The 15,360-nt window shown below is 41.6% G+C and overlaps 1 protein-coding gene across 2 annotated transcripts in view; it reads left to right on the top strand.

Annotated features, from left to right (window-relative positions):
- The window catches only part of vps35 (VPS35 retromer complex component), a 45,999-nt gene extending 34,146 nt beyond the window's left edge, over window positions 1–11,853 (top strand). For both annotated transcript variants that reach the window (XM_047363190.1, XM_047363189.1), the window contains exons 12-17: window positions 325–480; window positions 714–836; window positions 918–1,097; window positions 1,455–1,694; window positions 2,777–2,920; window positions 9,778–11,853. In XM_047363190.1, the coding sequence (XP_047219146.1) occupies window positions 325–480; window positions 714–836; window positions 918–1,097; window positions 1,455–1,694; window positions 2,777–2,920; window positions 9,778–9,957 (1,023 nt within the window). In that variant the 3' untranslated portion in view covers window positions 9,958–11,853. The remainder of the gene's footprint in view (window positions 1–324; window positions 481–713; window positions 837–917; window positions 1,098–1,454; window positions 1,695–2,776; window positions 2,921–9,777) is intronic.
- Window positions 11,854–15,360: the final 3,507 nt, after the last annotated feature.

Genomic DNA, 15,360 nt, shown 5'->3' with positions numbered 1-15,360 from the left:
GCAGTAAGCTGCAGCTCTCTTGTGGCAGATCTGTTAGAAAACGACTTTTTGCATTACCTTCACCTTTCTGGAGGTGTTGTCTTTGGTGCATTGTCTTTACCAAAGGCATGAAAGTTGCTTTTCAAACCAACCGCTGAATACACAAAACAAATTCATTTAGTTTGAAAGTAATTTTATATTTCTAAATACTAATGTATGTACATGTGTAGAATAAGTTGAATCCAGCCAGTATAATTGAGAGAAAAGTGTGGAAGGTACCGTTTGATACCAAGCTTTTTCTGAATGTTATTTACTGATATGAGAAAGTTGAATTTGTCTTTCCAGGTGGATGCAATCTTAAGCTTGGTGTCCACACTGATACAAGACCAGCCAGACCAACCAGCTGATGACCCTGACCCAGAGGATTTTGCTGAGGAGCAGAGTCTTGTTGGTCGTTTCATTCATCTGTTCCACTCTGAAGATCCTGATCAGCAGTATCTTGTAGGTTCTTCCTATAAAGTTTAAGTGGAATGTTAATTTTCTAATGAAATGCATTCTGCTGTGGTAAGCTGCCTGGTATTATGGAACCAAGTTCATACTAAAGTCCTGTTTGAAGAACAAACTGCAGGGTGCTTAATATAGGGGCTCAGTATGTTATAGAAGTTGTGTGGTGCTCACTGACAATGTGTGACACTGATGCGCTTACTGACTATAACGTTATCTTTGGGTTTTAGATTCTTAACACCGCTCGGAAACATTTTGGTGCTGGGGGAAACCAGAGGATTCGCTATACTCTGCCTCCTCTGGTGTTTGCTGCCTACCAGCTGGCTTTTCGATACAAAGCCAACTCATCACTGGTAAGCATACTATTATTTATATTTACATCGCACCTGCTGCACTCTGTTAGTATTGAAATACTGAAATGTTTCTACTTTTAGGACGACAAGTGGGAAAAGAAATGCCAGAAGATCTTTTCCTTTGCCCACCAGACCATCAGTGCGCTTATCAAGGCTGAGCTTTCTGAGTTGCCTTTGCGACTGTTCCTGCAGGGAGCGCTGGCTGCTGGGGAAATTGGCTTTGAAAATCATGAAACTGTGGCGTATGAGTTTATGTCACAGGTAGAATAAATGTGTCTTCGAGTCTTTTTTGCTAACACAACATAAGCTGTGTCAGATTATGTTGTCAACACAGTAAATGTGTAAATGGAGCCAAGTTAGAATCAAACTCTTTAGCTGAAATTTTTAAAACCATCCTATTACAGTTAGAACAAATTTGGATTTTCGTACATTACTTAGTTGATGATATGATAGTTAGATAAGTCTGTTCCACTTGGTCTCTTATGAACCCGTCTAGATAAAGTTGAGTTGTGAATTGTTATGGTCAGACTCAGAGCTGTTTCTTGTGCCTTGCTTTGTGTCACCTAGTTTACCTGCTCTTTTCTGTTCTTATTTGTCTCAATGTATCCATCTCTTCAGGCCTTTTCTCTGTATGAGGATGAGATTAGCGACTCCAAAGCCCAGCTGGCAGCCATTACTCTGATCATTGGCACCTTTGAGCGAATGAGATGTTTCAGTGAGGAAAACCACGAGCCTTTGAGGACTCAGTGTGCACTGGCTGCTTCCAAACTTTTAAAGAAGCCAGATCAGTGCAGAGCTGTCAGCATATGCGCCCATCTCTTTTGGTCAGGTCGCAGCACTGACAAAAATGGCGAAGAGGTGTGTGTCTCTTATGTCTGCTGAGCACCTAGAAAATATGTTGATGGAAGCTCAAACATGCAAATCTGTTCTAAAATAGAAATGTTTTAAATATTCCTACATGAAACAAAAGCTCGTTTCGATTGCTGTTTTTAACCATCTGTGTGATGTTTTAACCCAATGGTTTTCAAACAAAGAATAGATACCACCTCAGTAAATAACGAAAGTTTCAGTATTTTAAAAGACAAATACATCAGGAATTAGATTTTTTTTAGTTTGTCAGATTTTTCTTAAAGAAAATCTTGATTCTGATCCATGGGGGCTGCATGTTTGGTTTAAGAATGCAATTTAATCCTGCATTCCATTTTTACACAGAAGTCAAAATGTCCAAGTTTAAAAACAGCATGAAATCACAATTCCAACCAGGAAATCGGGATATCACGCTATCCCTGAACTCTGAAATCAATATGGCTGCCAAATGTGTAAATCACAATCATATATGAAGTAATAATCAGTTTATTAGCTGTTCTGATTGCTTGGATTTCATTAAATCTTTCACACACACGCACACACACACAGACCTTATGAAGACTTTTTATTGACTTCCGTTCATTTTTCATTGAGGTAAATGGCCTAACCCTGACATTTACCATTGCAAGTACATGTCTAATCCTAAACCTAATTCACAACTTAGACCTAAACCTAACCCATAACCCAACAACAGCATTTCCTCCATGGGGACCATGCTATGGTCCCAACAAGGAGCAGTGAGTCCTCACAAGGTAGTGTGTTATCAGAAAATGGACCTCATCATGTAACAAAGACAGTCACTCACACACACACACACAGAACTCTGTACAGCCTCAGTTACCGAGCATGCTCTTGTACATAATACATAAAACAAAGCCTGCTATTGTTTTTCATCACTTCATTGGTTGCCTCATTCTGTCAGCAGAATATCTGACCAGTTGTTTTTTCATTAGACTGTCATACATGTAACCGTTTCAAACCAATATACCAGGTAAAAATGTTACCTGGCTTGAGATGTGTGTATTTTGGTACCTGTCCACATCTTTGTGTTGATAATGATTTGTTTGCTTTAGATCCGTGATGGGAAGCGGGTGATGGAGTGTCTAAAGAAAGCCCTGAAGATTGCCAACCAGTGCATGGATTCATCATTGCAAGTCCAGCTTTTCATTGAAATCCTCAACAGATACATCTGCTTTTATGAGAGGGAAAATGATGCGGTAGGCTGCCTTCTACATGTTTTAATTTTTATATAAATATTTCCTGTTAGCTCTCCAGGGAGAACATGACCGATTATTGACATTCTCTTTCTGTCATGTTGCACTGAGCACAACTTTAATTGCTGAATGCCTGGTATTGCTATTACCTTGATGAAGACTGCTACCAAAAAAAACTTTTGTCTCCTAATAAAGTTGGTTTCTAGCTTTCTGTTGCTGGAGTCTTCACATGATGATGCCAGCAAATGCAATAAAATATTACGCTGGTATTATTGAATAAAAGTGGAGAACTAAATTGTTTTTTCTGTGGAACAGTTCAGTAATGGCCCTAAAAAAGCAGCCCTGTTATTTTGAATATGAATTAATCAAACCGGTAGTTCTTTTTTTTTTTCTTGAGTTTATCTTTAATAATTTACCTGTATTTGTTTATTTTTTTCATGTTTTCCTCTTTATAGACTTCTCGGGTAACTAGCTTTTGCATTTTCTTTTCCAATATATGTATCCATATTTCTGTCTTACATTCCATCTTGATTTTTGCATTTCTCTTAATTTCAGCATTTTATTGTAAAACTAAGACAAGTGAATTTATTCAAAAGTTTCTAAATCATGAATTTACTGAAGATTTCTTGCTCTCCTACATGTGGAACATGTGACGGTGAAAAATTATTTCTATGGCACTAGCAGGCTCACAACTTGTAAAAGTCCAGTGTTCCACAGCCTGGACGAAAACCACACTGCTCCTCTTGAAGCCGAGGTTCAACTATCGGCCGGATTCTCCTCTCTAATACCCTGGCGTAGTCCTTTCCTGTGAGGCTGAGGAGTGTGATCCCCCTGTAATTGAAACACATCCTCAGGTCCCCTTTCTTGCGAAAGGTGACTTCCACCCTGGTCTGCCAGTCCAGAGGCGCTGTCCCCCGACCGCCAGGCAATTTTAGCCAGGTCTGTCAGCCTCGAAACATCCAGAGACTTGAGGTACAAAGCGTGTATCTCATCCACCTCCAAAGCCTTGCCACTATGGAGCTTTTGGACCACCTATGGGATTTCAGCCTGGGCGATGAACGAGTCCCATTCTTCCAACAGGGAAGCCATGATGACTGAATTGAGGAGATCCTCATAGTACTCCTTTCCCCTCCTGATAATGTCCCCAGTTGAGGTCAGCACCTCCCCACTGTAAACATTGTTGGCAAAGTACTGCTTCCCACTCCTGAGGCGCTGGACGGTTTGCCAGAATCACTATGTGGCCGACTTGTAGTCCTTCTCCATGGCCTCAGCGAGCCACAGTATGTTGGAAGTCCTTCTTCAGCTTGACGTCATCCCTTACTGCCGGTGTCATCCACCAGGGTCGGGGATTGCTGCTGCAACAGGCACCGCAAACCTTACAGCCACAGCTATGGGCGGCAGCATCGACAACAGGCGCAGAACATAGTCCACTTGGACTCAGTCTCCAAACTCCCCCGGAATGTAATCAAAGCTCTCCCGGAGGTGAGAGTTGAATACATCTCAGTCTGAGGGCTCCCATCAGGCCCATATATGCTTGGGCCTGCCAATTCTGTCTGGCTACCTAATCTTACAGCGGATCCAACTCACCACCAGGCGATGATTGGTGGACTGCTCAGCCCCTGTCTTCACCCGAGTTTCCAAGACATGCAGCTGAAAGTCCGAAGACACGACTACAAAGTTCATCATTGACCTCCTTCCTTGGGTGTCCTGGTGCCAAGTGCTCTGATGTACACCCTTATGCTTGAACATGGTGTTATTATAAACAATCCTTTGCTGGCACAGAAGTCCAATAATGAAACACCACTCGTGTACAGACGGGGGAGGCCATTCCTCCCAATCACACCCCTTCAAGTGCCACTGTTGTTTCTGACGTGGGGGTTAAAGACTCCAGCAGAATGACTGAGTCCCCAAGAGATGGCCCGGTACTCTGCACCACTGCTCGGCCCGTAGGCCGAAACAATGATCAGAAACCTCCCCCCAACCTGAAGGCGCAAGGATGGAAGCCACCAACCTTAGGTTTGGCTCCAGGGTGGGACCCCGGCTCCACAGTACCGGGTGACGTCACATGCCTAATGGTAATAGTTCTCATGAAGGTGTCTGAACCGCTTTTTGATTTTGTCTGACCCATCACTCAGACCCTGTTTGCCATGAGAGACCTTACCAAAAGCATTTAAGCCCCGGTCAACATAGCCTCTAGGATCATCTGAGTACTCAAACCCCTCCACCGCATTAAGGTGGTGGTTCAAGGAGGGGTATTAGGAACTGTTAATAATTATAATAAACTATTAATTATTAACAGAATTACTAATAAAGTTAGAATATATTAAATTGTCAGTCAGACTAACTAATCAGAGCACCACTTGATCAGAAACCATTCGACAAACAACTTTCTGTCTGTCAGGTGAATACCAGTCCAAAAATAGCATTTGTTATAGAACAATAGATGATTGAGGAGATATAAGCTCTGGTGTTTGGTAACAGCAATCTGTGCGCACACATATGGAATAAACACACACAACGACTTTCCAAAGTATAAAAATCTATTAATGAAAATAATTTTATGTAAAATAACCACGTTAAATATTTTAATTAACAAACAGTTCTACTAGACTAGTAAGACTCAACCACACTACTATGTAAAATTGAGAAGAATTAGGTGAACTAATAACTACAACAAGAGAACAAACTAATAAACCATAATTTAGTAGCAGTATTTGCATTTTATTTGTTGGTCAAGACAAAGTTTCATTTTATTTGTCTTAATTTTTTTAAATGTCTCAAATCCTAAGAAAAACATTATTAAACAGCCATTGTTTATGTTCATTAAATTCATGTTATCAAAGTTAATGAAAATCTTGTTAAATAATCAAGATCTTAATTTCAATCAAAAATAATTGTGATTATACTTTTTCGCAGTTATCAAGCAGGCTTAATTGTGTGTTGTGTTATTTTAAGGGGACAGCAAATTTATGCAGTTATGCGAGCTCCCATTAAAGGACATATCGACCAGGGCGTAGGAAATCTATAAATTTCATTTTGGAGGCTCAATCTATGTAAAGACCCTGGTAAAGTCCTCCAGCAGTGGGTCATTGTTGGTAGGCTCTGCAGTGATAAACAGAGAGAGATGTGGGTTATCCTAAGAGTTCTGCCTATGCTAAAAAAAATCAAAGCTTGGTGGGAAATGGGGTTTTTACAAGGCTTGGACCTGAAGATTATTTCCTGGACCCAAATTTAAAGTGGTGAAGTAAGTTTGTGGACCTCAGAATTCAGGAACGACAAATTGAATTCAGACGGCAATGAAATACAAGACATTGCTCAGTTTTGACTGTTTTTATAACACATCATTATTGATCAATAAGTAAATGTAACACAATTTTTATTGTTGTCTTGCAGTTTTTACTGTGGCAAGTAGAAGATCAAAATAATATTTACAGTTTATTTTAAAATAAACTAAAAGGGTCGACTGTTGCCTTAACAGCAGCCACAAGTGCTAATATGGCCCCCAGTAGAATAGGTTAGACCACCAATGTAATAAAAGATTTCAAGTCACGTACATACATTCCAGTTAATCCTAACAGTGGAGTCGGATTCCCTTTATTATTGAAATTGATTAAAAGTTTTTCTGTCTAAGGTAACCCAGCAGATTGCGTCGAGTCATAGACTTGTAGCATTCACTCCTCCTGGATGAGCATGTAGACAGTGGACAGTCACTGGCATTGACTTTGCAGCAATCCCTCATACTGAGCATGTATGTAGCGACAGCGGAGAGGAAAAACTCCTTTTTAACAGGAAGAAACGTCCAGCAGAACCAGGTTCAGTGTGAGCGGCCAACTGCCACGACCGACTGGGGGTGTGAGAGAACAGAGCAGAGACAGAAAAAGAACACAGAAGCGTTGATCAAGTAGCACTTTCTATAGGAAAGAAAGGTGAAACATTAATGGTTGTAGCTCCTTCAGTGACTTCATCTAGGAGAGAAAGAGCTGAAGTAGATGAACTCTGAGCCAGTTTTCAAATCTAGAGTATGAAAGAGAGCACATACAGTTAGTCACAGTAAAAGCTCAGTCACTACCTATGTCTAGGAGAGACGGGGTTAAAAAGTGAAAGACAGGGCCAAGTGGATCATGTGTAGAAGGTGAGCATTGAGTTGTTGCCAGCAGCAACTCAGCTGATGCCCCCCTCCAGGAAGGTGTCACGGCTAAACACAGAGCCAGGTCAGATGTGTCTTCTAGAAAAAGAAAAAACAGAGAAAAAGCATAAAGTTAAAAGCTAAAATAACAGCAAATAATGCAAAATTGGAGAGTAGAATGAGAATGTAACAGAGAGTGAAAGTGGTCATTATGTCCTCCAGCAGACTAAGCCTATAGCAGCATTACTACAGAGATAGCTCAGGATAACCTAAGCCACTCTAACTTTATAGTTAGAGTGGCTTAAAAAGGAAAGTTTTAAGCCTAGCCTTAAAAGTAGACAGGGTGTCTGCCTCACGGACTAAAACTGGGAGCTGGTTTCACAGGAGAGGAGCCTGATAACTAAAGGATCTGCCTCCCATTCTACTTCTAGAGACTCTAGGAACCACCAGTAAACCTGCAGTCTGAGAACGAAGTGCTCTGTTAGGAGTATATGGAACAATCAGATCTCTGTTGTATGATGGAACTAGATCATTAAGGGCTTTATATGTGAGGAGGAGAATTTTAAATTCTATCCTGGATTTAACATGGAGCCAATGAAGGGAAGCTAAAATAGGAGAAATATGATCTCTTTTTAATTTTCATCAGAACTCTTGCTGCAGCATTTTGAATCAGCTGAGCTAGTCTTTTTTTGTTAATAGAGACTACATTTAAAATTGCTAATCCCATCAAGTAGAAATGTTTTTACAGAGGCGAGGAACCTGTCTCTAGTTATTGATTGCAGCTGAATGACCTGCATAATTTTTTCTCCTGGCCAAAACCAAGGTTGTAGAGGTTCTTTAAAATCTCGATGTGGTCCACTCAGATTTTCAAGAGACAGTAGTGGGAAGAGTCTGCCTTGTTTTTTCAGTTGTTTCTAAACCTGTGTGGATTGGCTCTTTTTTTCCACTTATGCTTTCTATTAACATTTTCATTATTTACAACAGAACAACCAAACAGGTACACACAACTCGGGGCTCTCCAGTCCTTGTCGCAGCTTACATCGTATATATTATGACTCGTTTTTCGTCCGTAAATTGTCTTTCCCTCATACCGTCCTGGGTCTCTTGAAGTCCTTTTCTCCCCTTTGAATCTCAGTTTACAAGTCATCCTTTGCATAGTATATGTTATTTACAGTCTCATTCCAATGAGTCAAATTATCTGCCTCAGCTCTGGACCATCTTCTAGTTACTGATTTTTTTTATAAGCCTTTAACATCTTACATAGATTCCCTGAAAACTGAGCTGATAACTAAGCCTAATATAGGACAAATAGTCAATTTTAATAACTCCAACGTAGTTAAGAACATAAAAAGCCTCTTGGGCTCCTGCTGGTCAATTTTACCATTATGGGATTATACACAGATTACCACATTTTAAAACGAGTATCAGGCAGCCCTACCAATGTCAGATTCAAACCGTGGGATTAATTAGGTTTATTCCAGAGATCTCCTGAATTCTTGAAGCTGATCCATGGCATGGGTCGCCATCGCTTAGATGCTCCTCCTTGAGGGCTCCAGCGCACAGCCTCCCCTCTGAGTCAGTATAGTTACTGGTCTCTGAAGATGTCTTTCCAGATCCTCTTACCTCTTTTGCATTATTGTATATGCGCATGCTGCTTTCCCAGAAAAACTTCATTCTGTCGAAGGGTGTCTCGAATTAAATGCCCTTTTCCTTCAGCGCTTTTTAGCTACGTTGTATTCCTTTCTCCAACGGACAGTCTCTGTTGCGTAGTCGTGGTCAAAAGACAGCTGTTTATTTCTGACATGGATCTTTCTTTTCCACGCGTTCAAGTCTTTCTCTTTGACAGTGCATTCCAGAAAGTTTACAATGATGGGTCACAGTGAGGCTCCTGCAGGTTTCTCAGCCAGAGTGCCGTGTGGCCTCTGAATGTGGAGATTCAACTAATCTGGTAGGCTCAGCTTAGGTCTGAATAATTCTTGTACAAACTTGATATATGCCGTATATGCGTTTGTTGTTGCTGTATGGGGTTCACCGGTGCCATCTTTTCCAACCTTGTGTTCGCTATGCACAACCTCTTGCTGGTCTTGCATCTCTGTCTTGGAGTGACAACCTCTTTTTTTTTTTTTCATATCAATGACCCTGAAGTTATATTCCACTTCTGTAATTTTGACGCTTTGCTTGAAAGATTTCATGGAGTATCACCATATTATCGGGAGCCACTGGGCTAGCTGCCTAACCATCCATGACATCATCGGAGGTCCCCAAGCAGAATTCTTTTAAAGCGGCATAGTGAACAAAGGAGAGTTAGTCCGGTTTAATTGTCCAATGTGCCCAGTGAGGGACTGCTTTCAGTTTAGGGGACAGTTAATTGGGCATTAGATGGTTCATTGATGTTAGCAGAGGGTAACAAGGTGGGCACTCCTTTTTAATGTGCTGAATACACTCAGAAATCAGAAACAATGTCTGTCTGCTGTGTTTCACACTGGTGGAGGCAACATCAAACCCATGGTTAGAAAATTATTGCTTTGATCTGCTGTTATTCAGTTATTCACCTGGTTAGCCAAAGCCTTGGTTCGACTAGTTCTGCCTCTGAACACCCTACACCATCATAGATAGATTCAGGTTTGGTGTTTCAATTTCCTGAATTCCTGCTTGTTTGTTTCTGGTGAACAGATTACGGAGAAATCATGTGGATCCGAAAACAAAGACCAATAATGATGTTCTCTCCTTCCAGGTGACTCTCCAGGTACTAAACCAGTTAATCCAAAAGATCAGGGAAGATCTTCCTAACCTGGAGGCAAGTGAAGAAACAGAGCAGATAAACAAACATTTCAACAACACGCTGGAGCATCTCCGTCTGCAGAGAGAGTCTCCTGAATCTGAGGGACCTGCTTACGATGGATTGGTCCTTTAAACCAATACAGTTTGTCCTCTACAATTACATGGCTTCCTGAAGTGTATCACTATATCGTGGCGTACATGTGCACACTATCATACATCACTGAGAAGCCTCAGGTGGGCCAGAGATAAACAGAAACGTAGAGGAGACCTTAATCAGCCAATCCTTCATGTTATTGTGTATTCCTTTGCTTTATTTACTCATGACTGTTTCTTAAATTCTCAAACTTTCTGTGCAGCTGGTTAGATCAGTAAAAAAGCATGTGTCTGTACTGCTGAAACTATCAATCTTCCTAGCTCGCACTCTGCCTGCATCTTTTCGTTGGTGATGGAGCAGCCTCATGTAACAGCTGGACATATCAAGCCTTACATGTTTAATGCCTGTTGGTGTTAGAAATGAATGCCTCAGAACAGACCATTAGTCAACTAAAATGTACAATTTTACAGCAAGTTGGTCATTCAGAAAATGTCTGTAGCACAAAATGTTCTAGCAAACCATAACACACATCACATGAAATATTCTGCCTCCAAGGAAATAATTCCAACATACGTTTTCAGTTAAAAATGTAATCAAACATTTGACCAATAAAACTGCATGATTATTGGTTGTAATAAATAAACTAATTAAAGTGTGAAATAGTCCCATTTCTTTATGGAAATTGTTGAAAATTGTATCGATATTTTGTTCCTCTATCAGTTGTGCTTATTTTTTTTACATCATCAATTACTCATTAGTCTTACTAGGTCTTACTTACTGTTTTTGCTAACCAGTTGAAATCACCAAATTAAAGGCTTAGCAGTCAGTCAAACCTCTTGAACTCCAGTTGTGTAGTTTATGAAATAAAACCGGTTGGTTGGTTTAATTATCCCCAGAATTTTGTGTTCTTCTTAACATGTACTTTTTTGTTCTTGGTCATTGAAGGCAAGGCTGATTGAGTTCTTTTCCTAATTAAATATGTTTAAAACACATTATTGAGATAAATGAAATTGCAGCTTCAATACATAAACTAAACAAGACAGTACAATTGTTCATTCAATGAGTCGTAATCATTCTAATGTACTATGTTACTGACATGTTTGATGAAATAAAATTATTTTGAGGTGGATTTATTTTGGCTGCAACCCTCAGGGGCGCCAAAGTGGATCATTTGCGTCCATTTCTAACTACCCCTCAGCATCCTCCTTCACTTCATGCTTTCTATAATCTTCCTCCTGTCCTCCGTGGTAGATTCATATTTATTGCCAGTAGTTCAATCATCCATCCTCTATACATGTCCAAACTGTATCAGCCCTGCCTGTCTGTGCCTTTAAACTGTACAACCTGGGCTGTCCCTCTGATTCTATTTTGATCTCTCCCACTGAGAAAATGAGCATCCTCAGCTCTACTATCTCCATCTTCTCTTTTGTTTTGGTCGGTCCAATAGTCATCACACCCTTGATCATGCTTACGGTAGGTCTCACGCTTTGTCTTGCAGCTTCCCTTCTGTCATAACTCTGGTTGTCATCCCCATTCAATCCATCCCGAATTCACTCTCCTCTTAACCTCTTAGTGGACTTCCTATTGCTTTGGCTGGTTAAGTTCTTAAACTCTTGAATTCATCCACCTTCAGCACCTCCACCTCTGTAGCATCACTGTTTCACCTGTCTTCATCTCATTTACACATGGATACTGTCTTCGACTGACTCTGTCCTCTCCAGAGCATGCCTCTCCAGGCATTCTCTCACCTGCTCCATGCTGTCACTACAGATTACAATATGAACTAAGACTTTATTCTAAAACAAAGTGGCATCTTCTACCAGTACTTTTGTGCACTTTACATGCAGTCCTTTCCCCTGTGCACGCAAATGTCACTGACCATAATAAAAATTAAATGCACAGTAAAAATGATTAAATAAATATGAGTTATGTTTCTGTTGTGTATAAAGTGTCTTTCAGTTTTTTACAATATCATTCAATTCTATTTTTTTCTTTTGTCTCTACAGTCCAGTTGAGATTCAGATCTGAATTGGGGCCAGAATGCAGCTGAATAGCTTCACTTTTAATAACAGGCAGCATAAACTGGTTAAACATTTGGCATTAGTTATTGAGGCACTAACAGCGTATTAAGTACTCAAATAGTCCACGATCCTACATTTAAAATGTTCCATATATTTGGCAGGTAATCTGATGTACCGACATCTACGGGAGGAGGATGTGAATACCATAAAGGGATCTTTTTAAGTTTTTTCATATTTTTTATGCGGCACTGGAGGCCTTTATTTTTCATTTTTTGATAGTAAGTGGACAGGAAAGAGGGGCAAAGGGAGGGGGAGGCATTCGGCAAAGGTCACCGGGTCCGGGACTCAAACTCGGGACAGCCACTATATTTCAGAATTTCAGAAACTGCTGATCTAGTGGGATTTTCATACACTACCATCTCTAGGGTTTACAGAGAATGGTTCTGTGGCAGTTCTGTGGGCGCAAATGCCTTGTTGATGCCAGAGATCAGAGGAGAATGGCCAGACTGGTTCGAGCTGACAGAAAGGCAACAGCAACTCAAATAACCACTCACTACAACCAAGGCATGCAGAAGAGCCTCTCTGAATGCACAACATGTCGAACCTTGAGGCGGATGGGCTAAAGCAGCAGAAGACCACACCGGGTGTCACTCCTGTTTGCTAAGAACAGGAAACTGAGGCTACAATTCACACAGGCTTACCATAATTAGACAATAGAAAATTGGAAAAATGTTGCCTGGTCAGATGAGTCTCGATTTCTGCTGTGACATTCAGATGGTAGGATCAGAGTTTGGCGTCAACAACATGAAAGCATGGATCCATCCTGCCTTGTATCAACGGTTCTGGCTGGTGGTGTAATGGTGTGGGGGATATTTTCTTGGCACACTTTGGGCCCCTTAGAACCATTTGAGCATCGTGTCAATGCCACAGTCTACCAGAGTATTGTTGCTGACCATGTCCATCCCTTTATGACCACAGTCTACCCATCTTCTGATGGTTACTTCCAGCAGGATAACGTGCCATGTCATAAAGCACAAATCATCTCACACTGCTTTCTTGAACATGACAGTGAGTTCACTGTACTCTGGCCTCCACAGTCGCCAGATCTCAATCCAATAGAGCACCTTTGGGATGTGGTGGAATGGGAGATATGCATCATGGATGTGCAGCTGACAAATCTGCAACATCTGTGTGATGATATGTCAATATGGACCAAACTCTCTGAGGAATGTTTCCAGCACCTCGTTGAATCTATGCCACGAAGGATTAAGGCAGTTCTGAAGGCAAAAGGGAGTCCAACACGGTACTAGCAAGGTGTACCTAATAAAGTGGCCGGTGTGTGTGTATACAAAATCACACAAAAATCATCAATGGAAATCAAATTCATTAACCAATGGAAGCCTAGATTTGGAGTCACACACAAAATTAAAGTGGAAAAACACAATACAGGTTGATCCAACTTTGATGTTATGTCCTTAAAACAAGTCAAAATGAGGCTCAGTATTGTGTGTGGCCTCCACATGCCTGTATGATCTCCCTACGACGCCTAGGCACGCTCCTGATAAGACGGCGGATGGTCTCCTGAAGGATCTCCTCTCAACCCTGGACTAAAGCATCCGCCAACTCCTGGACAGTCTGTGGTGTTGGTGGATGGAGTGAGACATGATGTCCCAGATGTGCTCAATCGGATTCAGGTCTGGGGAACGGGCGGGCCAGTCCATAGCTTCAATGTCTTCATCTAGCAGGAACTGCTGACACACCAGCTAAATGAGGTCTAGCAATGTCCGGCATTAGGAGGAACCAAGGGCCAACCGCACCAGTATATGGTCTCACAAGGGGTCTGAGAATCTCATCTCAGTACCTAATGGCAGTCAGGCTATCTCTGGCGAGCACATGGAGGGCCATGCAGCCCTCCAAAGAAATGCCACCCCACACCATCAATGACCCACTGCTAAACCGGTCATGCGGAAAGATGTTGCAGGTAGCAGATCACTCTCCATGCTGTCTCCAGACTTTGTCACGTCTGTCACGTGCTCAGTGTGAACCTGCTTTCATTTGTGAACAGCACAGGGCGCCAGTGGCGAATTTGTCAATCTTGGTGTTCTCTGGCAAATGTCAAGCGTCCTGCACGGTGTTGGGCTGTGAGCACAACCCCCATTTGTGGACGTCGGGCCCTCATACCATCCTCATGGAGTCGGTTTCTAACAGTTTGTGCAGACACATGCATATTTGTGGCCTGTTGGAGGTCATTTTGCAGGATTCTGGCAGTGCTCCTCCTGTTCCTCCTTGCACAAAGGTGAAGGTAGCGGTCCTGCTGCTGGGTTGTTGCCCTCCTACGGCCTCCTCCACGTCTCCTGGTGTACTGGCCTGTCTCCTGGTAGCGCCTGCAGGCTCTGGACACTACGCTGACAGACACAGCAAACCTTCTTGCCACAGCTCACATTGATGTTCCATCCTGGATGAGCTGCACTACCTGAGCCACTTGTGTGGGTTGTAGAGTCCGTCTCATGCTACCACGAGTGTGAAAGCACCACCAACATTCAAAAGTGACCAAAACATCAGCCAGAAAGCATAGGTACTGAGAAGTGGTCTGTGGTCCCCACCTGCAGAACCCCTCCTTTATTGAGTGTGTCTTGCTAATCGCCAAAGATTTCCCCCTGTTGTCTATTCCATTTGCACAACAGCATGTGAAATTTATTGTCAATCAGTGTTGCTTCCTAAGTGGACAGTTTGAGTTCACAGAAGTTTGATTTACCTAGAGTTATATTGTGTTGTTTAAGTGTTCCCTTTATTTTTTGGAGTAGTGTATATATATATATATATATATATATATATATATATACTCTTCCCCAGACTCTGGGACCTTGATTTCCAAACGAAATGTAGAAGTTACTTTCATCTGAAAACATAACTTTGGACCATTGAGCAACAGTCCAGTTCCTTTTGTTCTTAGCCCAGGTAAGATGTTTCTGAAGTCCCTGGTGCAGGAGTGGCTTAACTTGAGGAATGCAACATTTGTAGCCAATGTCCAGGATTCGTCTGTTCGTAGAGGCTCTTGATGCACCGACTCCAGCCTCAGTCCACCAAATTCTTGAATGGATTTCGATTGACAATTCTTTCAAGGCTGCAGTTCTCCCTGTTGCTGGTGCATCATCACACTTCTTCCTTTCACTCAATTTTCTGTTAATATGCTTGAACACACTCTGTCAACAACAAGCTTGTTCAGCAATTACTTTTTGTGGCTTACCCTCCTTGTGAAGGGTGTTGATGACTGTTTTCTGCACATCTGCCAAGTCAAAAGTCTTCCCCATGATTGTGTAGCCTACGACCCAGATTGAGAAACTGTTTAAAGGCTCAGGAAACTTTTGCAGATGTTTTGAGTTAATTAGCTGATTAGGGCTTTACACCACAAGAGTCCAAT

The sequence above is a fragment of the Girardinichthys multiradiatus genome, chromosome 4 (assembly GCF_021462225.1).
Source record: "Girardinichthys multiradiatus isolate DD_20200921_A chromosome 4, DD_fGirMul_XY1, whole genome shotgun sequence".
Lineage (NCBI taxonomy): Eukaryota > Metazoa > Chordata > Actinopteri > Cyprinodontiformes > Goodeidae > Girardinichthys > Girardinichthys multiradiatus.
Note: the sequence above shows the minus strand (reverse complement) of the source record. Positions and strands in the feature narration are given on the sequence as shown.